General features: G+C 38.1%; 1 protein-coding gene across 3 annotated transcripts in view; it reads right to left on the reverse strand.

Annotated features, from left to right (window-relative positions):
• TTC28 (tetratricopeptide repeat domain 28) overlaps positions 1-26,357 on the reverse strand; it is a 593,579-nt gene that overhangs the window by 387,387 nt on the left and 179,835 nt on the right. The window contains exon 1 of one of the 3 annotated variants that reach the window (XM_057526056.1): positions 23,777-24,534. The exons of the other annotated variants lie outside the window; for them this stretch is intronic. Within the exon in view, the coding sequence (XP_057382039.1) occupies positions 23,777-23,803 (27 nt within the window). The 5' untranslated portion in view covers positions 23,804-24,534. Of the gene's footprint in view, positions 1-23,776; positions 24,535-26,357 lie in introns of those variants that run through there. 3 annotated transcript variants of the gene reach the window in all.

The following is a 26,357-nucleotide window of genomic DNA, read 5'->3' on the forward strand; positions in this document are numbered from 1 at the left end:
CCTGACATTCCTAAAGATCTCTGGATCATTCTAACACCCCAAATTTGCAAAAGATACTATAGCATATACCTTCCCCCACAAAATTCACTAAAATATGACTGAAATTTTTAGGTGACCCTTTTCAGACCCTTGATGGTTCTATAAATAATGGACTAAAGTAATTTGTGATACCATTAAAATAAATTCTGCCATGTAAATAAACTAAAGTCCATTAAGTTACATCATTACAGTAGCTGCATTAACCTTACCTGTCTGTACAAAACCAGAGTAGTGCTTCCAAGGGCTGATGACGGCCACTCTACCACCAAATAGCACATAGGCCGTCATGATAAAGAGAAGGATGGCGGTGGATATTGTATAGCAGGGAGAAGTCAGTTTACACTAGCAGTAATCCAAACGTGGGTATATTTACAAAGTGGCTGAATACAAGGTTGCTGGGTAGCCAGCTATGCTCACTCACTAGCTAAGCAACTCACAGGTGGCACATGGGCCACTGTGTGCTTTATCAAGATCACAAATTTCTATATCACTCTCTGGGATCACTAGAACAATTTAAATCTTAAATCTTAATACATCTGGAAATGCCAGGTGCTTTGGCATACTTATGTATAATTAACCTTATGAAATAACTTGAAAAAATACCTAATAAAATAACTGCACAAAAAAAGATGCAATGAAAGGTTGTCCTTTCACAAGAAAATTAGGCTCTAAGTAATTACTTGCACCTCACACTTTACATTCCCAAAATAAACAAATAAATAAGTAAATAAATAAATGTGTCCTACTGTTCAACATCTTCCTGCCTTTGCCTGTGGTGATGGCCTGCCTGAAGCAAAACCCTCTCACCTCCCTCAAGTGTGGGGAACCTTCTCTATTTCCCTCACACTCCTTTCTCAGTGAACCCATGATCCGTAGTACATACTTCCATTAGAATACTCAGAACAATGTATTATAATTGAATATTAATATATGCCTCCCAACTACACCCTGGCAAGGATCATGCCTTTTTTAGGCTGTTTTGAAGTATAATTGCTTTACCCAAGCCATAGTATAAGTCTGATAGCAATTTCCTTTTATTATAGTCCCAGGTAAAAGCATCTCATACCCAATTCTGTGTTTGTGTCTTAGCTGTTTCTAGTAAAGTTCTTTCTTACCACTTGGCTTTGCTAGGAGGTGATTTCTCACCTCTGGCCTTTACCATACCAGACTATAACCACATTTAGTCAAACATTTATATCTTTGCTAATTTCCAGTTAGCCCCTATCCACATGTTCCCCTTTCACAAACCTCCTGGATTAGATCAGTAAGGAATGGCTGCTGGCAGCTGTATTCCGTTCAATTTTGCTACCACTAAAGCATGTGAATATTTCATTGTTTAGGCATTGCAGAGACTCTTAGCAAACATTTACTCTGGGTTCTTGGATTAGAAGAACATTTGTGGTAGGCAAAAGGTAAATAATAAACCACAATGCTACTCAACCAGTGACCTAAAAGCCTTTTGACATCTGACTCTGTTGCTTACTAAATCATTGTGCATATAAACAAAGATTCAACCCTTTGTTGCTACTACCATTTATATTTCTAAAACACAGTTCCTTCAGTTATTTGGTTTATTTAAAATAAGCTAAAGTAAGGCACAATAGTTCAGTGGCTTGCAAACTAACATAAAAAGTATCAGAATATGAATTCATCTGTTACTGACTGACTACATACAGCTGGATGCATCATAATATAAGCTGTCAGGGCTTCCCTGGTGGCGCAGTGGTTAAGAATCCGCCTGCCCATACAGGGGACATGGGTTCAAGCCCTGGTCCAAGGAAGATCCCACATGCCGCGGAGCAACTAAGCCCGTGCACCACAACTACTGAGCCTGTGCTCTAGAGCCTGCGAGCCACAACTACTGAGCCCGCATGCCTCAACTACTGAAGCCCAAACGCCTAGAGCCCATGATCCGCAACAAGAGAAGTCACCGCAATGAGAAGTCCACGCACCACAACGAAGAGTAGCCCCCACTCGCCGCAACTAGAGAAAGCCCACGCACAGCAATGAAGACCCAACACAAACAAAAATAATTTTAAAAATAAAAATAAATAAATTTATATAAAAAAATAAGTTGTCAGAACGCTAGTTTCCTCCAATATAAGTCTATCATACAAATTTCAACTATAATGAAGCAATACCCATGAATCTTCAGTTCCGTGTGTCAGAAACAAAAACAAATTCAGTATACTCAAAGGCACTTGCTGAATGCCTTGTACAGTCAAGCACTAGGCTGGGCACATGGGAGAGAATGAGTAAGAACCATCACTGCTCTTTAGGGGTTTAAGATCTAGTGGGACAAACCAATATAAACAAGCAATAGCAATGAACAATTAGCTCACTGAAGATACGATTGAAAATAGATCATCAGTCCCTTCCTGATATGTTGTAAGGCTGATATAAGGTGGGCAACAAACACATGCTGAACAAATGAACTAATCAATCAATCAAACTGTAATAATTGCTCTAATAAGGGTAAAACAGTAAAAAAAAAAAAAAGAAAGAAAGAAAGAAAGAAAAGAAAAAGGGATTAATTCCAACTTAGTGGGTCTCAGAGAGCCTCACGGAGAGGAAGGCTTGAATTAGGTTTTGAAGAATGAGCTCCATTTGGGCAAGTTGAGATGAGGTGGGGTACTCTGGGGACAGAGTAAGGGAAACTCTTCCTCACTAAAACAACAGAGCCTAACAATATCTCCTCCATCTCACTTTCCCCTGGGGTCCATTCACTTTGATAGTGACTGTCACCATCTTACTGGCACCAAGAGATGTGTTGCTTCCCTCATCAAACTTCAACAGGCACTTGGCAAACATTTGTTCAGTGAAAGACCCAACTACTGGAAGTAGAGAAAAACAATAATAAAACCTTCCTTTGATTCTCTTCAGTTACAGCTGATGACATTTTCAAAAAGACGCAAAATGCCAAGGTTAAAAAAACTAAGCAGAGAATATCATTAATTAATTATTTAACTAATTCAATTAAATAAAAATTCTGACTTACACAGTCAGCTTTCCAAATCTATCTTAATATAGTCAGGTGGTTTGCCCCAGGAGTTGGATCAGGTCATTCTAATTCCTAAAATAGCTACATTCTAACCCCAAAGGTTCCCTGCAACTTCCCAAGTTTCTTACTTTCTACTTCCTAAGGTTGCTTTGATGTAAAGGGACCACTTGGTGATGCACCATGCAGGAGCTAACTGGAATATTTTGACAAGGCTTAGGGCACACTCCTCCCACTAGACTCCTGTTCTTATCTAAGCTATCTGGGAAGACTAAGGTAAACAGACTCAATGACTCTCTCTGACCTCCCCTTAACCAAGTTCAGGAATGGCCTTTCATCCCATTAGAGCTCCAAAAGAATGATAGCACTCCATCAAAAAAAGTAACCAAACAATTGAACAATTCATACCTTCATTCATGACTTAAAGACAGTCTACTACAGTTCCCACTATCACAGGCAGCATCACAGAGATTCTTTTCCTACCACCTCAAACTTATTGGCCCTTAAAAAGTCAGGAAGGGAAAATGTTTTTTCCCAATTGTTAAATTCACCAAGGGAACTACACCCTCTTATCTAACTTTATATTGTTAAAATTTTTAGTCCTTTAATAATAAAGTGAAACCCTCATAATGTTTTTCAAGAAAAACAGTAGGGAAATGTTTTAAGCACTGTAAAAAATTAAATGTGGGAAAAATAGTTTGGCACTTAGCAATATGTTCATATCTCTGGGGAAATGTTAAATCCAAGAACCTGATAAGTGGATTTTACTACAACACATTTTAATGACACTTTCTAACTTTTACAAGTTTTCTTTTTACCTTCCTGCTGCTACCAGTATTTTTCTCACATCTCTATCCCTATAGTCGTCTCATTTTATTTCCTTCTCTTGCCTTTTCTTCTATTTCCTTCTAATTAATTTCAGCCATAAGAAGAAAAGAATATTTCCATATTGACTATGTGTATGAATTCTTATACCTAATCCAAAACAAAGATATGTTGAGAAAGCAGTTCCCAACACATATATTTTCATGTTATTAAAAAAGAGGCCATATTTGGGAAATATTTGGTTGAATAAAGGTAAAGAAGTCTCTCTTCTCCACTCCATTCTTATATTTTTAATTATAGGACTACTCAGAACCCTCACAATATGCCAAAGGAGATACTGTGTACACCTCTTCTAAATTTATTTAACCATAGAATTTTTTCATCATCAGTGAATCCAGTAGAATGTACTTTAAGAACTGTTTTCCTAAATTAAAAAAAAATTAAGGAAAAAATTTAATATGGGTATAATACATTCAAAAGGTGTGTATATTAAAGTTTCGGGGAAAAAAGAGGACATTATGCCACAAGGCAATAAAAAAAGGGGGGGTGACTACAGGTAGCACTCATTTTATTAAGATCCAACTGTGAAAACTAATCTAATTAGAGGTGAATATGTAGGAAACGCATTAATCTTCCAAAAGTATTTAAGAGGAAATCAAGCTATGAACAACAATATTACAACATGGAAGTAATAAATGAAATAGGAATGCGGAACTCCTTTAAAATTAGTTTCCTTTAGTTACTTTTAAAAATCACTGTAATACAAATGACAGGATAAGTGGTGAGACAATCTATACTACAGAAAATACATGGTGGTTATTAACCTAGACAACTTCCACACATAGTTCAATGCTTAGCTCACATCACCTCACCTTCCTTCTTTCTCCTGCTTTTCAATGTTCCCATAGCACCCTATAAGTGGTACTACTGTTAACATATTGTATTGAAATAATTTATTTTCTCATCTGACTTCCTGTCTAGACTGTAAGCTCCTTGAGAATGGGGATATTATATCTGAATCTAACACTTCATAAGTTATTAGAGTGCTTATAGTTAGTAACTTAATTGGTTCTCTCAAATTCACTAATTACTCACTTACTCAGCAAACATTCATAAGGATTAACTGAATATCCAAAATGTTGGTATAATGGAGTCACCATTAAGCATTACTCATTTTTCCTCCTCATGATATAAATAGCCAGCATCTGGCACATAGTAGGCCCTTAATAAATGCATATTGAAATCATTCAATCAATTAACCCAAGTTTGACCACAAGTTTAGGTCTTAGTGGAGGGGCAGGATAGTTCAAAATCTAAGAACAACTCTTTAATCGCTCATGAGTTTTGCATCTCAGAACTAGCTCTAACTGATCCTTCCTAAAAGCTGCTATATTCAAGCCTGGCTTCTGACTGCTGCTGAGTACTGCACCTGGCAATAGGAGAGACAGAAATTTCAGCACTAAGGAACCATTCTCAACTCCTTGCAGCCAAAAGAAATTCCTATACAAGGTAAAGAAATAGGTGCTAACTGAAAAACTCAGAATTTTTAAAGCCACCTCAACAGCTCTGAAGACCGAAATCACTTTTTTTGTAGACAATCACAGCCTAACAATGAGTTAATTTCCTATACTTAGCACTTTGTCACCTATGTAGACATATGTCCATCACTTCTTTTTCAATATTCTTTCCAATTAATTATATTCTAGTGTAAACTCATTCTTCCCACTCCAATATTCTCCCTGTCTTAACTATATACACGTTATCTTTCCCAGATGGTATAATTAAATACTTAAAAATAAAAAAGTAGTCAGAATTCTGTCTTCACAAAAATGCCCAAAGGTACAGCATTTCTTTTAAGCTACAGCAATTACCCATCAGCCTAAAGGTCATCTAAATTTTAAAATCTTCAGGGAGAAGCATGACAGGAGAATGCTCCAAGGATGAGTTAAAGACTCTTTTCACCATACAGACTATGACTTCTTTGCAAGTTTATTCTCCTAGTAGTGATGTACTATTCTTTCACAACTTGCTTAGGATGGACATATAAGTTGTCTCCAACAAGGGCTCTGGAATGTGATTTTTTAAAAGTAAAGACTGCATTTAACAGAAATTCAAACAGAAATGTGAATTAAAGGGGTAATTTCAGATGTAGTGAAAAGCTGTAATGTCCATTCAAAGTAACGAAGGCACACAGCATTAATCTCCTAAAAAGATTCAAATGCTATGAGTAGAGCAATTCTATTCCTTGGTAGGAACAAATTAAGATGATTTCCCTTACAGAAATTGCCATAATTACAAGTAATTATCTTGTACTCTCTAAATTTACCACTATAGCACATTCTGCAAATATCATTCCCTTCAAATACTTTATTTGGAAATACAGGAGATTGTTGCTTTGTGAATTGTGCTACAGACCTCAAAATGATTGTTTAACAGTTCTACATAATATGTGTAGTAAAGAGATGACATTCTGAAGTTGGAAAGGCTTGAAATTCCAAATTTATGATATTCCTATCATCAGGTAACTAAGACTACCCAAAGGATTACAAACATGAGAATGGCAAACATTCAGAGATAAACTTGAGTCAAGTGTGACTTATGCATGAAACAATGAGGAGAATCATTCTGATATGCATAGGGCAATCATGAAAAACATGTAAACAGCTGCTGTAGTATTTATAAAAATCCTTGCAGAGCCAAATAAAATCCCATCATTTACAACCTACTCAGTTTTTCATTTCTCTTTAATACGAAATTGTGAGAAAGACTAGTTACTCACCAAGCATTAGGAGGAGAATAAGCATGTGAAAACCTAATTCACCATCTTTGGGGCCAATTACTGTCTGGATTTCAGCTGGCATTTGAAGTTTATTCTCCAGCCAAACTGGGATTCCTTACCATGTTGTAAAAACATGCTCAGAGCTTGCCTTTCCCTCCATTATTCTCTCTGCCTAGAATGGTCTCCTCGTCTCCCTCTAGTAAGCCCACCAAGTCTAGCTGAAATGCCACCCCACCATGCAAACTCTCTTGGTCGACTAATTCCTACCCCGAACTCCAAACCCCTCCCTTTCTTCCACCAACTCAGCTGTGCCCTCTCCTTTTAGTCACTCTCTCTGGTGATACTTAACATATGCCACCTCACATTTCAGACATTTGTGCACTTGTCTTAACCTCCCTTCTAGAGGAAATGTATTTTATTCATATTTGCATCTCCAACAGCTTTAATAAATGCTTACTAATTTGATCATTTAAAAGAAATTTGATTTTTAATATTATTATTGAAATAGCCTCTAAAAGGGCTACAGTGTCCATTAAGAAATCATATATTTTTTAAACTCTGAATATCTGGTTCTATTTAATCAAAAATTGTACATTTTTATATTAGTGTTTAAAACTCATCCATGGTGATATTATAACCTCTGTGCATATCAATCTTCCCTAGTTTATTTGGTCAGTATAAATGTTAATTATATTTGCATATGTAATTACATATAGTCAATAACCTATAATTTTTTTAACATCTTTATTAGAGTATAATTGCTTTACAATGGTGTGTCAGTTTCTGCTTTATAACAAAGTGAATCAGTTATACATATACATATGTCCCCATATCTCTTCCCTCTTGCATCTCCCTCCCTCCCACCCTCCCTATCCCACCCCTCTAGGTGGTCACAAAGCACCGAGCTGATCTCCCTGTGCTATGCGGCTGCTTCCCACTAGCTATCTATTTTACGTTTGGTAGTGTATATATATGTCCATGCCACTCTCTCACTTTGTCCCAGCTTACCCTTCCCCCTCCCCATATCCTCAAGTCCATTCTCTAGTAGGTCTGCATCTTTATTCCCATCTTGCCTCTATCAATAACCTATAATTTAAGATCCTTCCTTTAGCTGGTATCTCTTAAAGTTAGAATTTTTAATTTAAATTTTAAACAAAAAGATAAAGAAATCTACTCACTTTCTCCACATTTTATCCTATTTTAATCAACTTCTAAATGTCAGCAGTATATTCTGTAGACTTATAATAATTTAAAAATTACCTTTAGGGATTTTACATTCTCATTCATTCTTAATCCAGAATGATGGAGTGCAACAATATATTATGAATTCACTTTTAACAATTAAGTCAGAGAGTTCTGTTCAAATTAATACAGACGATTTACCCACAGTTACAGTTATACTAGAAACATTGGTTCCATAATAGCCCAGTTCTTCTAAATTGTTTGTTTCATGACCACTATAAATGGAATAGCATTTATATGGTTCATTAAAATTTCCTGAGAACCATAGCTATCATCAGAAATAATTAGAATCGTAACAAGTATATTCTGATAAATTTATTATCAGTGAGGTCTATTTCATATTTGCATTAACCTACATAAACTGTTTGCTTTTCAGATAAGTTATTCTGTCTTTATTGATAGTGATCATTAATTTTTCTTCCCTTACTCTTGGTCCTTTTGTGTCACCTACTCCCACCTAGAGCTGGTCTTACCTTAAAATTACAAAGTACATGGAGTTTGTGGTCAGTGTCCTCTATTTCTACTCTCGGCTATCTTTTTCTCCTGTCCCCCCAAATGCTACCCGTTAATGCTACTTCTTTTCTACTCAGGGTTCCCATCAAAGTGACCCCATCCTCCACCTCAAACTAGGCCTCTCAGTGACCAGGGACCTGATGTTTCATGAATCCCTCCCTACCAGCTATATCAAGAGGTTATAAGGATCCTGTTTCTGAATGTCTTGCTGGGTGACAGAGCAGCAAAGCTAACAGACAGCAAACAAATGCTACTGTCATATTTGCATTTTACTACAGATTTTTAAAGCATTGACACAAAAGAATTTTAGGAAAATAAGTCACAGAAAAGGTGTCTGAAAGCAAATAGATTCCTTGTGTCTTCAGAATATATCATCTATATAACTGTCTTTTTTTGAAAAACAAGCCCCACCCTAGATTCTGAATTCCTAGAGAAAAGATAGAAGCAGTACAGCCCAGTGGATATGGCCCTCTCCTTAGAGTACCCAGGTCTATCGCCAGCCTCTGAGTAGCTACATGATTCTGAGGGAGCCAGCTTACATTACTGGTACTCCACTTCCTAATCTGTAAAATTAAATGCTCCTTAAAAGCTCCTCTCATTTCTAAAAAATGTTTTAGTCTCAGTATTATAAATGCTGACTAGCACAAGCCTATGCTAAAACAAAAAGGGTTGTTTAAAATTAATATTTATGTAGCTAAAGAGATAATGTTTTAGTTAATCAATATATAACTAATTAATATTTAAATAAACCCCACATTCCTTGGTCATTTCTTCTCATAGGCAATCAGCTATAATCCCTAAGATATACAAATCTACCCTTCACATAAACTACTAATACTAGGTTCCCTCTACAATAGTTGATTATTATGTGTATATATTTGAACAAGTTATTGAAAAAAAATGCCAAGCCACATACTAAAGCAAAGTCAGAAAAGGAAACACTGGAGTGGTATTTATCAAATCATTCAAAATGTTTTCAGTCCCTGTGACCAAGCACCCTCAAATGTATCTAACATTCAGTAATCAATAGCATAATAAATATCTCACTTATCAAAAGGTCATTTACTGGGCTTCCCTGGTGGCACAGTGGTTAAGAATCCACCTGCCAATGCAGGGGACACACGTTCGAGCCCTGGTCCGGGAAGATCCCACGTGCCGCAGAGCAACTGACCCCAAGCGCCACAACTACTGAGCCTGCGCTCTATAGCCCGCGAGCCACAACTACTGAGCCCACATGCCACAACTACTGAAGCCCATATGCCTACAGCCGATCCTCTGAAGCAAGAGAAGCCACCACAATTAGAAGCCCGTGCACCACAATGAAGAGTAGCCCCTGCTCCCCGCAATTAGAGAAAGCCTACACCCAGCAATGAAGACCAAACACACCTAAAAATCAATAAATAAAATAAAATGTTTTTTTATACAGCGGGTTCTTATTAGTCATCAATTTTATACACATCAGTGTATACATGTCAATCCCCATCGCCCAATTCATCACACCACGATCCCACCTCCCGACCACTTTCCCCCCTTGGTGTCCATACGTTTGTTCTCTACATCTGTGTCTCAAACCGGTTCACCTGTACCATTTTTCTAGGTTCCACATATATGTGTTAATATACGATATTTGTTTTTCTCTTTCTGACTTACTTCACTCTGTATGACAGTCTCTAGATCCATCCACGTCTCAACAAATGACTCAATTTCGTTCCTTTTTATGGCTGAGTAATATTCCATTGTATATATGTACCACATCTTCTTTATCCATTCCTCTGTTGATGGGCATTTAGGTTGCTTCCATGACCTGGCTATTGTAAATAGTGTTGCAATGAACATTGGGGTGCATGTGTCTTTTTGAATTATGGTTTTCTCTGGGTATATGCCCAGTAGTAGGATTACTGGATCATATGGTAATTCTATTTTTAGTTTTTTAAGGAACCTCCATACTGTTCTCCATACTGGCTGTTATCAGTTTACATTCCCACCAACAGTGCAAGAGGGTTCCCTTTTCTCCACACCCTCTCCAGCATTTGTTGTTTGTAGATTTTCTGATGATGCCCATTCTAACTGGTGTGAGGTGATACCTCATTGTAGTTTTGATCTGCATTTCTCTAATAATTAGTGATGTTGAGCAGCTTTTCATGTGCTTCTTGGCCATCTGTATGTCTTCTTTGGAGAAGTGTCTATTTAGGTCTTCTGCCCATTTTTGGATTGGGTTGTTTGCTTTTTTAATATTCAGCTGCATGACCTGTTTATATATTTTGGAGATTAATCCTTTGTCCGTTGATTCATTTGTAAATATTTTCTCCCATTCTGAGGGTTGTCTTTTTGTCTTGTTTATGGTTTCCTTTGCTGTGCAAAAGCTTTGAAGTTTCATTAGGTCCCATTTGTTTATTTTTGTATTTATTTCCATTACTCTAGGAGGTGGATCAAAAAAGATCTCGCTGTGATTTATATCAAAGAGTGTTCTTCCTATGTTTTCCTCTAAGAGTTTTATAGTGTCCAGTCTTACATTTAGGTCTCTAATTCATTTTGAGTTTATTTTTGTGTATGGTGTTAGGGAGTGTTCTAATTTCATTCTTTTACATGTAGCTGTCCAGTTTTCCCAGCACCACTTATTGAAGAGACTGTCTTTTCTCCATTGTATATCTTTGCCTCCTTTGTCATAGATTAGTTGACCATAGCTGCGTGGGTTTATCTCTGGGCTTTCTAACTTGTTCCATTGATCTATGTTTCTGTTTTTGTGCCAGTACCATATTGTCTTGATCACTGTAGCTTTGTAGTATAGTCTGAAGTCAGGGAGTCTGATTCCTCCAGCTCCATTTTTTCCCCTCGAGACTGCTTTGGCTATTCGGGGTCTTTTGTGTCTCCATACAAATTTTAAGATGATTTGTTCTACTTCCGTAAAAAATGCCACTGGTAATTTGATAGGGATTGCATTGAATCTGTAGATTGCTTTGGGTAGTGCAGTCATTTTCACAATATTGATTTTTCCAATCCAAGAACATGGTATATCTCTCCGTCTGTTGGTATCATCTTTAATTTCTTTCATCAGTGTCTTATAGTTTTCTGCATACAGGTCTTTTGTCTCCCTAGGTAGGTTTATTCCTAGGTATTTTATTCTTTTTGTTGCAATGGTAAATGGGAGTGTTTCCATAATTTCTCTTTCAGATTTTTCATCATTAGTGTATAGGAATGCAAGAGATTTCTGTGCATTAATTTTGTATCCTGCAACTTTACCAAATTCATTGATTAGCTCTAGTAGTTTTCTGGTGGCATTTTTAGGATTCTCTATGTATAGTATCATGTCATCTGCAAACAGTGACAGTTTTACTTCTTCTTTCCCAATTTGTATTCCTTTTATTTCTTTTTCTTCTCTGATTGCCGTGGCTAGGACTTCCAAAACTATGTTGAATAACAGTGGTGAGAGTGGACATCCTTGTCTCGTTCCTGATGTTACAGGAAATGCTTTCAGTTTTTCACCGTTGAGAATGATGTTTGCTGTGCGTTTGTTGTATATGGCCTTTATTATGTTGAGGTAGGTTCCCTCTATGCCCACTTTCTGGAGAGTTTTTATCATAAATGGGTGTTGAATTTTGTCAAAAGCTTTTTCTGCATCTATTGAGATGATCATATGGTTTTTCTTCTTCAATTTGTTAATATGGTGTATCACAATGATTGATTTGCGTATATTGAAGAATCCTTGCATCCCTGGGATAAATCCCACTTGATCATGGTGTATGATCCTTTTAATGTGTTGTTGGATTCTGTTTGCTAGTATTTTGTTGAGGATTTTTGCATCTATATTCATCAGTGATATTGGTCTGTAATTTTCTTTTTTTGTAGTATCTTTGTCTGGTTTTGGTATCAGGGTGATGGTGGCCTCATAGAATGAGTTTGGGAGTGTTCCTTCCTCTGCAATTTTTTGGAAGAGTTTGAGAAGGATGGGTGTTAGCTCTTCTCTAAATGTTTGATAGAATTCACCTGTGAAGCCATCTGGTCCTGGACTTTTGTTTGTTGGAAGATTTTTAATCACAGTTTCAATTTCATTACTTGTGATTGGTCTCTTCATATTTTCTATTTCTTCCTGGTTCAGTCTTGGAAGGTTATACCTTTCTAAGAATTTGTCCATTTCTTCCAGGTTGTCCACTTTATTGGCATAGAGTTGCTGGTAGTAGTCTCTTAGGATGCTTTGTATTTCTGCGGTGTCTGTTGTAACCTCTTTTTAATTTCTAATTTTATTCATTTGAGTCCTCTCCATCTTTTTCTTGATGAGTCTGGCTAATGGTTTATTAATTTTGTTTATCTTCTCAAAGAACCAGCCGTTAGTTTTATTGTTCTTTGCTGTTGTTTTCTTTGTTTCTATTTCATTTATTTCTGCTCTGATCATTATGGTTTCTTTTTTCTGCTAACTTTGGGTTTTGTGTGTTCTTCTTTCTCTAGTTCCTTTAGGTGTAAGGTTAGATTGTTTATTTGAGATTTTTCTTGTTTCTTAAGGTTGGCTTGTATAGCTATAAACTTCCCTCTTAGAACTGCTTTTGCTGCATCCCATAGGTTTTGGATCGTCCTGTTTTTGTTGTCATTTGCCTCTAGGTGTTTTTTGATTTCCTCTTTGATTTCTTCAATAATCTCTTTGTTATTTAGTAATGTATTGCTTAGCCTCCATGTGTTTGTGGTTTTTATGTATTTTTCCCTGTAATTCATTTCTAATCTCATAGCATTGTGGTCAGAAAAGATGCTTGATATGATTTCAATTTTCTTAAATTTACTGAGGCTTGATTTGTGACCCAAGATGTGATCTATCCTGGAGAATGTTCCGTGAGCACTTGAGAAGAAAGTGTAATCTGCTGTTTTTGAATGGGATGTCCTATAAATATCAATTAAATCTATCTGGTCTATTGTGTCATTTAAAGCTTCTGTTTCCTTATTTATTTTCATTTTGGATGATCTGTCCATTGGTGTAAGTGAGGTGTTGAAGTCCCCCACTATTATTGTTACTGTCAATTTCCTCTTTTATAGCTGTTAGCAGTTGCCTTATGTATTGAGGTGCTCCTATATTGGGTGCATATATATTAATAATTGTTATATCTTCTTATTGGATGGATCCCTTGATCATTATGTAGCATCCTTCCTTGTCTCTTGTAACATTATTATTTTAAAGTCTATTTTATCTGATATGAGTATTGCTACTCCAGCTTTCTTTTGATTTACATTTGCATGGAATATCTTTTTCCATCTCCTCACTTTCAGTCTGTATGTGTCCCTAGGTCTGAAGTAGGTCTCTTGTAGACAGCATATATATATGGGTCTTGCTTTTGTATCCATTCAGCAAGCCTGTGTCTTTTCGTTGGAGCATTTAATCCATTCACATTTAAGGTAATTATCGATATGTATGTTCCTATGACCAGTTTCTTAATTGTTTTGGGTTTGTTTGTTTGTTTTTTGCTTGTTTGTTTGTTTTTGGGTTTGTTTTTGTAGGTCCTTTTCTTCTCTTGTGTTTCCCACTTAGAGAAGTTCCTTTAGCATTTGTTGTAGAGCTGGTTTGGTGGTGCTGAATTCTCTTAGCTTTTGCTTGTCTGTAAAGCTTTTGATTTCTCCGTCGAATCTGAATGAGATCCTTGGCGGGTAGAGTAATCTTGGTTGTAGGGTCTTCCTTTTCATCACTTTAAGTATATCATGCCACTCCCTTCTGGCTTGTAGAGTTTCTGCTGAGAAATCAGCTGTTAACCTTACGGGTGTTCCCTTGTATGTTATTTGTCGTTTTTCCCTTGCTGCTTTCTATAATTTTTCTTTGTCTTTAATTTTTGTCAATTTGATTACTATGTGTCTCAGCATGTTTCTCCTTGGGTTTATCCTGTATGGGACTCTCTGCGCTTCCTAGACTTGGGTGGCTATTTCCTTTCCCACGTTAGGGAAGTTTTTTACTATAATCTCTTCAAATATTTTCTCGGGTCCTTTCTCTCTCTCTTCTCCTTCTGGGACCCCTATAATGCGAATGTTTTTGCGTTTAATGTTGTCCCAGAGGTCTCTTAGGCTGTCTTCATTTCTTTTCATTCTTTTTTCTTTAGTCTGTTCCACAGCAGTGAATTCCACCATTCTGTCTTCCAGGTCACTTATCCGTTCTTCTGCCTCAGTTATTCTGCTATTGATTCCTTCTAGTGTAGTTTTCATTTCAGTTATTGTATTGTTCATCTCTGTTTGTTTGTTCTTTAATTATTCTAAGTCTTTGTTAAACATTTCTTGCATCTTCTCGATCTTTGCCTCCATTCTTTTTCTGAGGTCCTGGATCATCTTCACTATCATTATTCTGAATTCTTTTTCTGGAAGGTTGCCTAGCTCCACTTCATTTAGTTGTTTTTCTGGGGCTTTATCTTGTTCCTTCATCTGGTACATAGCCCTGTGCCTTTTCATCTTGTCTTCCTGTGAATGTGGTTTTTGTTCCACAGGCTGCAGGATTGTAGTTCTTCTTGCTTCTGCTTTCTGCCCTCCAAAATAATTTTTTTTTAAAAAAGGTCATTTATTAACCATCTTAAACATCTAAAACATAGCCTAAAACCAGAAAGTATTAAAAAAAAAAAAAAAACCTCTGAGTAGTCAAAACAGAAAGTCACAGTTCATACTCTAAAGTTCATACACTCATAACAGAAACCCTCATTCATTCAGAGTCTACTTACTTTCATCTCAGTCACAAGCTAAGGCTCAGTTAGCTGCACTTCTCACCCACCACAGATAGGAAACAAATACATAAAACAGAATTGCAAGAAGTAGGCACATGACAGCAGCATTACTTTGGACAACATGGAAAGAAAGGTAAAAACCACACAAAGACATCATAAAAGTATATCTTTTAAAATAAAGTTATTTATTTATTTATTTTTGGCTGCATTGGTTCTTTGTTGCTGCATGCAGGCTTTCTCTAGTTGCAGCGAGCGGGGGCTACTCTTCATTGCAGTGTGTGGGCTTCTCATTGCGGTGGCTTCTCTTACTGCAGAGCACAGACCCTAGGCACGCAGGCTTCAGTAGTTGTGGCACGTGGGCTCAGTAGTTGTGGCTCACAGGCTCTAGAGCATGGGCTTAGTTGTGGCACATGGGCTTAGTTGCCCTGCGGCATGTGGGATCTTCCCAGACCAGGGATCAAACCCATGTCCCCTGCACTGGCAGGTGGATTCTTAACCACTACACCACCAGGGAAGTCCCCAAAATATTTTAGAAGACACAAAAAAACAATCTGGGGTCAGTCAGTATAGGAACAAATAATTCTACATTCCTTAAAAGCTCCTATAGTAGTGCTGCATTATGCCAAAGTAGAATAATTCATGTTTGTGATAATAATCCTGAGTAATCAGGAGAAGCTTAGTACCTTCTGTTTAAGAAGACAGAAAATGTGTTATATATTTTAGAAAATTTCACATTAAAAAATGGTTGAAATTTAACAAGGGCTGGCAGTTAATGAATTAAGTTTGAGTTAACAAGAAATTCACAAGAACACCACAGATAAATATTAGCATAGTGATTTTCCATAAAAACCATGGTGACTACAGAATATTAAAATTCATAACTAATTCCTCAAACACATTTTAGTCTTAATTTCAATATTTATCACCACCATTCCTAACCCCCCCAATACTAATTGAACCAAAGTAAATTTCTAGTTTTGTAGGTAAAAGATGGTGAAACATCAGCAGTTTCACATGGTTCAACCTAATATATTTACCAAAATTATTAACAATAAAGTAGTTTGCATTTATCTTTTATTTCTCCAGCCCACCCTCTGTTGGAAAAAAACTAATTATTAAGTAATAAAGACCCAAAGTCCACCAAAATGATCATGGGTCCACCATCACTCAGTATGACATTTTCTTTCTACTCCTCAAAAACATAATAATCTTATTTATTTATGCCTGAGAATCTCAACTCTGCAAACACGTTTCCAAAAATATCTGACAGGGCTTCCCTGGTGGCGCAGTGGTTGAGAATCTGCCTGCTAATGCAGGAGACACGGGTTCGAGCCCTGGTCTGGGAAGATCCCACATGCCACGGAGCAGCTGGGCCCGTGAGCCACAGCTGCTGAGCCTGCGCGTCTGGAGCCTGTGCCCCGCAACGGGAGGGGCCGCGATAGTGAAAGGCCCGCGCACCGCGATGAAGAGCGGTCCCCGCACCGCGATGAAGAGTGGCCCCCACTTGCCGCAACTAGAGAAAGCCCTCGCACGAACTGAAGACCCAGCACAGCCAAAAATAAATAAAATAAATAAATAAATAAAATAAAAAAATATCTGACAGATCTGGGCTTAAGCATTTCAGCTTTTCACAGATAACCACAATTTAACATAATCCTGAAAATGAGTGTGTACATTTCCATTATGTTCATTTATAAATATTTAAAATATAAAATATGCTTAACAATTAATTGTCAGAGCAATGACGTAATGAACCAGATAAATATAATGGACATTCAAAGTTTTAGTTATATGAAACAAGTTGGCATTCAGTTTGTTTTCAGATTCAAATATTGTATTTTGATTTTCCTTAAAACAAGGAACGCCTACATTGGACAAGTCAAAATAAGGAATCACATCAATTTTAAAATCCCAATTTCTTATCTATTGATAATAAATGTTGTTTTGTCAATATAGGACATAAGTTATCCCAGGATGTACAACAAAGTTTCCTTGAAGGTTTCTTCCTTCTCTACTCCCACTATTACCTTTCTAGGTTCAAGTCTATGTATAGTGTGTGTTTAGGAGAGTATATATCCAAACACAATGAGTTCCCACAATAAGCTCCTGGCTCCCAACTCCACTTTGTCCTTATTCCAAATGGTAACTGCTCTCTAACTCAGAACTACCTCAAAAATCTGTGTTCCCACAAGCCTCAGTCTTCCAACTTGATGTAAATCCAAAATATTACCTCCCACATAGTAAATAATGCTGGAAATATCAGTACATTCATGAATGGACATTGGCTTACATAACCAGATGTAAGCTATAGAAATTTCAGTCCTTTGATAGTCCAAACTGAGAGATATCTACCAGCAGAAAGCTTATGTACAGCTTTGACAACTGACACCAAATTTATTTCAGGTACTTTTTCCAGAAATGTTAAGTTTATTACACAGAAGGTGTAAGCCAAAGGATACAATTTTATGTTTTTCCTTACGGTATATGCTAAAAGAATAGAATACTCAAAATAACGAAGACAGAACACTCTAACAGAATAAATAACAAAGTGTGCTGAAAAAGGAATATAGTTAAAGGGCTCAATCATGTGAGAATACGCCTCTTAGCTACAAAAATCTAAAAGGGGGCACTAACAAGAAAGTACAGGACAAAAGCGTCATATATATCCTAAAAATGTCAGTTGAATGATATAATTTTTATAGCTTTCAATAAAACTGCATGGTTTTAGCACATCAATAAAAAGCAAAGTCTTAAAGCTGAGACATACATTGTTATTAATGATATAATGAATTCGCTGTGGAAGTTAAAGCTGACAAGGCCGGCTGGGATTTCAGGTTTTCTCTTGCTTCCGCTGTGATTTCCACAGCATGTCATCACTGTGACTGACCAGCAAAATGAAGGTGGCTGCTGGCGCCTTTTCTTGAAGTTGGGCCAATTCAACTCTGTAGCCTCTCACAATGGCAATGTTTACTGGCTAGCTCCTGAACAGTAAAGGTGCCAAATCAGATTTCCTCATCATTGACTTCTTTCACTTCGTATCAAGTCTATCAACTATTCCCAGCTTCTCAAATGTCCCTGGAAGTAGTTTTCTATAGATGATCATTCCCTACCAGTTTTACAAGATCCAAAATATTTCGGGCTGAAGGGAATAAAGATTTAACTCCAGTGGTTTACAACCATGGCATTGCTGCACTTGTATCTTGTGATCCAGCTGTGAGATGTATCACAAATAACTGTAACTTTTTCCCCCTTTTTTTCATTTGAGGTAAAGTTCATACAACATAAAATTAACCATTTTGAAGTGTACAATTCAGTTGCATTCAGCACATACACACTGTTGTGCAGCCATCACCTCATAACTGGGACTTTATTTTTAATAGGTAAGGAGTTAAGATTATCCCTTTAATGCATCACCCTGACTCATAGTCAATATGGTGTTCTGAGAGGGTAAGAAAAAGAGATAAACCTGCAAGTTAGGCATTTCCAATAACTGGCAAGTCAGAGAATCTTGCCAGCTGGTTGAAGATCACTGACCATCATAGTCCATAAATGCGTTGCATTTTTTCAAATATTCACTCTTTCAGTTCCTACTCTGTGCCTGTGCCCTCAACCTTACACTGATAGAGGCAGACATACTGACAGTTACAGTACAGAGCTATGACTATGACTCATACAAGTATGGTCAAAGGAGGGTGTGGCCAACTATACCCAGCAATTACATAGAAAGATTCACTAAGGAGGAGAAGATTGAGTTAGTTCTTAAGGTATGACCAGTGACAAAAGGAAGTGAGTTAAGAAGAGTATAAGAAGACATTCTAAGCAAAGGAAGAAGTATGTACAAATGCACAGAAGCCTGGTAAGCTGTGTCCAGCTAGATTACAGGGTACCATCATACTAACAGGAAAAGTGTAGTAAGCACATTTTATGTGCCAGACACTCCTTGTAAGCATTTTACATTATATCTTCAAAGTCACACCAAGAGCTAGGTGGCCACTCGTATTAAATAGATGAGACATCTGAAGTACAGAGAGGCTGAATAACTTGGCTATGCAGCTACTAAGAGGCTGTACTGGAATTCAAACCCAGGCAGTCTAGCTTCAGAGCCCATCCTCTTCATCACTATACTATATAACCTACACTACATTCTTCTGTTTTCTTCTCCTCTTTAATAAAATTAATCACTTAAGGCAAGATCTTTTATGATGGAAACTAAGTACACCACAGCACACTGAAGGTGAACGAATGACTGGCATGAACAATGAGAGGGCACCACTAAGAACCCCTTGTGGCCCCCAAACAAGGGAAGAGTGGCAAACTGTATTGAGAGTACAGCTTAATTTATTTCTTATTCTTTTAGATTAAAAAATACACAAAAACAGAAGTCCTCATACTTCCCCATAACCCAGTCATTTTCTTGCACACTCCCTAGCCCAAGGTGTGTTCACCCCACTTTGGAGACATCTACTAGACAATGGAGAGACATGGCAGAGTTTTAAGAAGGTGAATAAATACATGTGTTTCTTTAAACAATTACTCTAGAAGGAATAAGAAGGGAAAATTAGAGGAAAAAAGAGACAAGAAAAAGAAAAATCATTAGGATGCCATTTGCAATAGATCCAGCAAATGATAATGAGGCGCTAAACTATAACAGTGGGGAGTCAGATGTGAAAGATTAAATGACATGCCCAAGGACACAAGTCATGGGAACTGCCAGAACCAAAACGTGGGTCTCTAGATTGCACTGATCTGGGAATGGTATATAGATGGATCTGCAGAAAGACCTTTATCATGAAATTTCTAAGACTTCTCTTTAAAACTTTTGTCCACAATGCTTATTTTTAAGTCTAATTTTATACTATAAACAAACTGTGGTCCAAAATGAATAATATAATAATATCAACTAGCACAACATTTAGGCAGGTAACTAAGTAATTTAGTATAGCTATATTAAAATTTGAGACTTAGCTTTCTAATCCAGAAACAAAATGCTTTCTCATAGAAAAAGTTCAGGGATTTGAAATACACTCTTTTGTAAAAGCAATAAGCTATTCTGAGACACAAATTTACAGGACACAATCCTTATTAGTGAGCTTTGAAATAAATGAAGCTCTATCAGAGAAGTCATTTAAGAAGCCAGATTCACATTATATTAATGTGACAAGTAGAACAAGATAAATACATCATATGATTCTCAAATGACATAATTAATGTAGCTTATATGACATATTCCTATTAATGATCTTTTATTATGTGTGAACAGTAAAATAACATTAGATAAGGAATGAAAAAATCCAATCAGCAGCAGTTTTCCTGAAGGTTTTGACTGCAGTCTTATTTACACAGTGTTATCTGATACTAATCCTTGGATTTTAAAGAGCAAAAATCACTTCAGAATTGTAAACAAACGTGTTCCTATGAGATGAGCATTTTAATTACTATCATTTCTGCAAATACAAGATAAAAATAACGTGCTGCATGATAGCCTATTAACGTGAAAACATGGGAAAGTATATTTTGCCAGGCCAATAAGGTTATGTTAATAAAAGGATCATGACACTGGATCTGGAGACTGGTAGTCTGTCTTAACAATGACTGCCACGGAGCCTGTGTGGAAAGTGTAGCTGTCCCCTCCCTGAAGTTGTCTACAAAAGATTAGAAGTGAGTGCCAAAATATGCTGGTTTTCTTTAATAATCCACTACAGTCTAATACCTATGAGTCAACTGAAACATTCTGAACCTTTTTACATTTAAAGATCATACCACCCTAAAAATAAATACGAGTTTTACAAAGCAATAGTTCTTATTTACTGTTACATCAAATAAATATTTACTGAGCAACTATATTATCCCTGGCACCAAAAAAGAGGTGTGAAGCGTGGTTCCTGAACTCAAGGAGCTTTAAGAATAATTGAGAGGCTAAGATAAAAAAAGTTTACTATCAGTAAAGGACAATCAGCCTATAAGGGCATAGATTCTAAATGCTCCAGGAATTCAGAGGTAGATAAAAATCACTGTTTCTTCAAGAAGGGGAGGGAAGAAGAGCATCTTGGTGGTAGTATCCAGAAATGAGGGAGCAAAGCTATGGCTAACTAAGCTCCTCACTGGTCCTGAGAGTGGAACATGATTAATCGTGTTCTGGTGGTTTCTTTGTGAAAAAGGTAGCAGACCCTAATTGAATACTCCAGAGCCCACATCTTGAATTTTAGTATTTAGTTAAACCCAGCAAATAAGCAGAGGAAAGAAGAGTAAAGAACTCCCCTTCAATCATGTACCCCAGCTGCATGCTCAGTTAGAAACAAAGAAACATAGAACCTATGGTCATTCTCTTAACAGTGAGCCCAGAATTTACAAAAGCCAGCACTGGTAGTGGCTGACAGGGCACCATGATAGCAAGTTACCATCAATCCTAGCCATGAAGCCCAGCTATAGCAAATGATGCTTGGGGCAGCATTCTATGGATGATCTTCTTAGCTTTGTTAAAATCACATCAATGTAGTATCACTTTTCATCTGTGGTGTAAATGGTTTTTGTGAAACAGTTTGACAAAACACATGGCATGTGACTGTACCACTACAAATGTGTTAGCAGGCCCAGCCAGAAACCACAGCAATGATCTGATCATGTGAGTATTCTTGCAAGAGTAAAAAAATAAACCTAATCTTTGTAAAGACTTATTGGTGCCCTACAGGAGTTGAATATTCTTCCAAGGAAGCTTCCGTTTCCAATGTAGAAGAAGGAAGAATTGTTCTCAAGCCACCACCAAATAATCACACAGTACTTAATGGCTCAGCTTAATTTTTAATCTTCTATGAACTTTGCAGAATTATATCTGGATCCTTATAACATGATGATTTGGGATTATGAATGCAGTGAATAAACACAACCTTCTGGTATAGCAATTTAAGCATCACAGAGTGAGTAAATACTGCAGAGTGAATCCTAACACTTGAAACAGAATCTTCCAGAGTCCAGAAATCCACCTGACTGCCAAGAATAATACTTCCGTGGTTCAAGCAATACCAGTACCCAGAGGGGTTTCCTCAGACATAACCACATGAGTTACTGCATATTGGGTAAAATAGAAAAAACAGACATTTATGAATGTATAGTTTGCAGACATCTTAAAAGTACTCATAAATATGCAATTTACAAATATAGAAGAAATTGGGGGGAGGGCTCCAGGAATACACAGAATCTGTTTAAATTTCTTAATTATATGGTTTATTCTATGGGTTTTCCTCATCTTAACTCTGATTTTTATGGGTGGTGGGGGGAGATGCATGGATCTCTTAACTAAAACACATGAAACCAATATCATTGAAAGAAGCTCTATGAGAACTAATATATGAGAGATTCTGACTTCAGAATGCGATAGAAATGACTTCGTTTCAGATAGCAAATTAGATATCAAAGAAAACCTTTCAATTCACCAGGCTGTACTGAAGCAGGGTTTGTTAGATTTTCTAGCAATAAAACAAATGCACAATATCTTCTCATGCATTTCACACATGATTTCTATTTCAGCTCTGATGTAAAACATGGTATCACACATCATGCCACAAAGAAAGAGTCAGTTTAGCTAGTTCAAGTAAAACACCAGGCAGCTGCTAACAGAGACAGGTCATGGCTGGGGAGAGGCACAGCACGTTCAGTTCGCTGTTTTCCTTCAAAAGAATGTCAATAAAAAACACGGCCAAATGAGGTATTTGAAGTGGGGGAAAAAGTCCTGCTATGCAGTGAACCACTGGGTTCACCTAACAGCGCCAGTCAGACAAGTTAGCAAAAGGGAGCCCTAGCCAAAGCTACAGCCGCCAACAACTTGAAGAAAGCTGTCTTTCTCCCTGAAAGTCCTGGGGTAGCGACCAGTCCCACATTTAGAAACGTTATTTCTGGGACCAATAGCAATTTATTTTGATAGAACCACTGGATTTTTTTTTTTCTTGAGTTCTCAACAAAGGAGCCATATTAGGAAATAATCTCGCAAAACGCAAAGTGCCCCCTCCCCCTCTTCCCCACGATCGATGCACACACGCCCGTGCACGCTGCCACGCACAGACGCACACCCGTGACAATGGTCGGCGCGTGCACTCGCGCGGGCCCACGCAGCCGCCCGGGAGCCCCGCGGGCAGAAGGCCCGGCCCCAGGAGCTCAGGCTGGAGGCCCCGCGGCCCCCGCTGCCCAGGAACCAGCTGCTGGGCGGTTGTGCTAGGGATGCTCGCCCCCCAGCGGGGCCCTGGAGAAGCGGCTGCCAGCGGCTCAGAGCCTATTAACCCCTTGGGGAAGTAGGTGCTACAACACCCACCTGCGGGGACACTGGAATGTGTCGGGAATACAACCCCAAATGGCTCCCCGTAGACGAGGCGCCACCGAGTCCTTAGACCCTGGCAGCTCTTAGCTGGCTCCTGCAAAGCTAATCGTGTGGCTGGCTCCACCGGGCTTCTAAGGCAAAGGGATGTTTCTGAGCTGTCACCCCTGAAGAGTCTGGGCATACCAAGAAGGAAAAACTTAAGAGGGCAATGGACGCAGATCAGACTTGGTAACCCGTCCCTAAGGGACTGGTGTAAGTCCCTAAAGGAACAGAGTTACTTGGACCTGCCCGTCCAGCAAACTACGGAAGGAGTGGAGGGACCCGAGGGCAACCGCCCCCTGTCACCCCTCCCTGGGTCGGGCATCAGGGCCCCGTCCCCACTCCGGGACACTTACCTTCTTCCGGGGCTGCCATTTCATCATATTTGTACAGCCGATACGTGGAACATCAAGATGCTGGCTGGGGGCTGGGGACAGATGCAGGGCAGCGGCGACTGCAAGTCATGCTGCCTCCCTCCCACCCCCTAATTCTTTCCCATATTCACTGCGAAGGGAAAGAGCCCAGGAGAGTCCAGTCTTTTCGCCTTCAGTTCAATGAAAAGTATCCCCAAACCACGAACACACTTCCCACGGGGCTAGGAAGTCCCAGCAGCAACCAGCGTACTCCTGCCAGAGCGGAGCATTTTCCCCTCAGGCCAGCGCCAGCAAAAAGAGCCTGCGGCAGGGGGTCTCCAAGCCGGCTGCAAAGACCCTCCCTCAGAGAAGAGACGGAGAACGCAAGCTGCTGCACAAACCCAGCCGGGCTCCTGCCATCCAAACCCCTTTTGGCGAATTCTCCTCTTCTCAAAAAAAGATTAGACAAGCAATCAAACCCTCACGCGCAGCCTGGAGCAATTCCCAAAATTCTGGGTGTATTTCTCGTTTGTAAAATTTAGCAAAGAAAATTCCAAAGATCTGTAATCAGAGCTTCTTTACGCTGTTTTCTCTTCTTTCTTGGATAGCTTGGGGAAAGGATCTGCCCTTCCCGAAATGCCTACCTTCCCTGAACACTGTAAATAGGAAAACTTGGTTTGTGTGTTTAGATTTTTTTTTTTTTTTTTTTTTAATTCCCAAGAACCTTAGTGGGGAAAGGCTGGAAGGAAATCCTGCAAGAACCCAACTCCACAGCTCAGTCTGCACTAATGACTTCCTTCCCTTCAGTGTGAGCACAGCCTGCCCAGCTCCAGCCACACAGAGCAAATGGTTTCTGGGTCTTAGTGCCACGACATCTGTTCCAAAGCAAAAAGTAAGCACACAGTTTCAGAGGCACCTAACAGCTCCCAAGGAATCAGAGCCAGAATAGACCTACGGAATCAGGAAACCATTTCAAAAGATCTAGATTTGTGAGTTATATCAAGAGAAAAAAGGAATAGAAAAGGTTTCTAGACCAAAAGGCTATATAATCTAAAAGTGTGACTTGAAGGAAAAAGATTTAAGATATCTGACAAAATAAAAATTTTAATCAAGAATAGACTCTGCTTCTCTAAATTTAGCACTAATTTTATTATTATAAAAAATATTGCTATTAAGATTGAGTTTCATTCAGCTTCTATAAAATGATTCCATCCTATTTAAGGAGACACATCTCCAAATACAAAATACAATATAATTCTATTATTTGTCATCCAACATGTCTAGTAATTCTTATCTCACCATGAGGCTACTTTGATAGCTGGGAATTAATGGGTAGTGTAAGCTACTAGAATACTAACTGATGAACATAATAATAGCAACTGATGTATCATCACTCCATTGTTTCAACAATATTTAACTTATTAATGTCAGAGTTCTATAATGCATTGGCAGGACTGGCTGATGTGGATGATTATAAGCAGATTGGACACTAACTATATCAGATATATTGTAAATGTCATTAAAATACCCAAAACAGTTAACTAAAACAAATTACTTTCGAGATTTTTTTCTAAGCCTAAGAGTCTGAAATTCAATGGTGAAATCATTGTCTTTTAAAAAATAATAATATTAACAAGTATAGTTAAGCCATGATATGCATCATAGCTACACACCAACCTTACCTTTCTGCTCAATAAAACTATTAAGTGCCTATGATTTAAGCACCTATTATTTGCCAGCACCTATTATTTGCCAGATAGATAAGGCTATCCCTGCTCTTGAAATTACATACTGCAGGCAGCAGTCACAAATAACATCAATACTCTGTATATGCCCTAACATATCCAAATCATTCTGCATAGCTTAACTTGGATATCCTACTAACATGGAAGTTCAATAAATTCCAAACCAAATTCATCAATCTACCCCCAAATCAGTTTCTCTTCCCAGCTTTCCTGTATGTGTCCATAGCACTGTTATTCTTCCAGGATCACAAACTAAAACCTTAATTAACATCATTCCTATGTCTCATCTATCACAAAGTCCTTTCACTTCTTTCTTAGACATTGCTTTCCAATTCCTACTGCTGATATCTGAGGCTGGAGCCTCACAAAAGAAACATATATTAAGTCCCAACTAGGTGCAAAACATCATGTAGGATAGAAAGGTATAAAACTAAGTCCCTACGCTAGAAAGACTAGTTACAAAGAAGTTAGGACAGAGCTGAAGACCTATAAGAGGACAATCAGACATTGCGTTGGTCAGTTAAACAAACGAATTACGTGGTAAGTAGCATTCCAGGAGATAGAAGGAGAATCCATTGTAAACAGGGATGGTCAAGGAAGGTGTCACAAAGGAATCTGAAGTAGAAATTCAGAGGAGATACAACTCATTCTAGAGCCAAAAGCCAAGGTCCTTACCACAGGCAGTAACGTTCTTCAGGATCTGGACCCGTCTAACTCTCAGAACTCATCTCTTACCCCTCTTCCACTCCCTTTCTCAGCCCCTGCCAGACTGGCCACCTCACTGTCCCTTGAATGTATCAAGCATACATGTGTTGCACCCTCTGCCTGAATCACCCTTT

This window comes from Balaenoptera acutorostrata, chromosome 13, assembly GCF_949987535.1.
Source record: "Balaenoptera acutorostrata chromosome 13, mBalAcu1.1, whole genome shotgun sequence".
Taxonomy (NCBI): Eukaryota; Metazoa; Chordata; class Mammalia; order Artiodactyla; family Balaenopteridae; genus Balaenoptera; species Balaenoptera acutorostrata.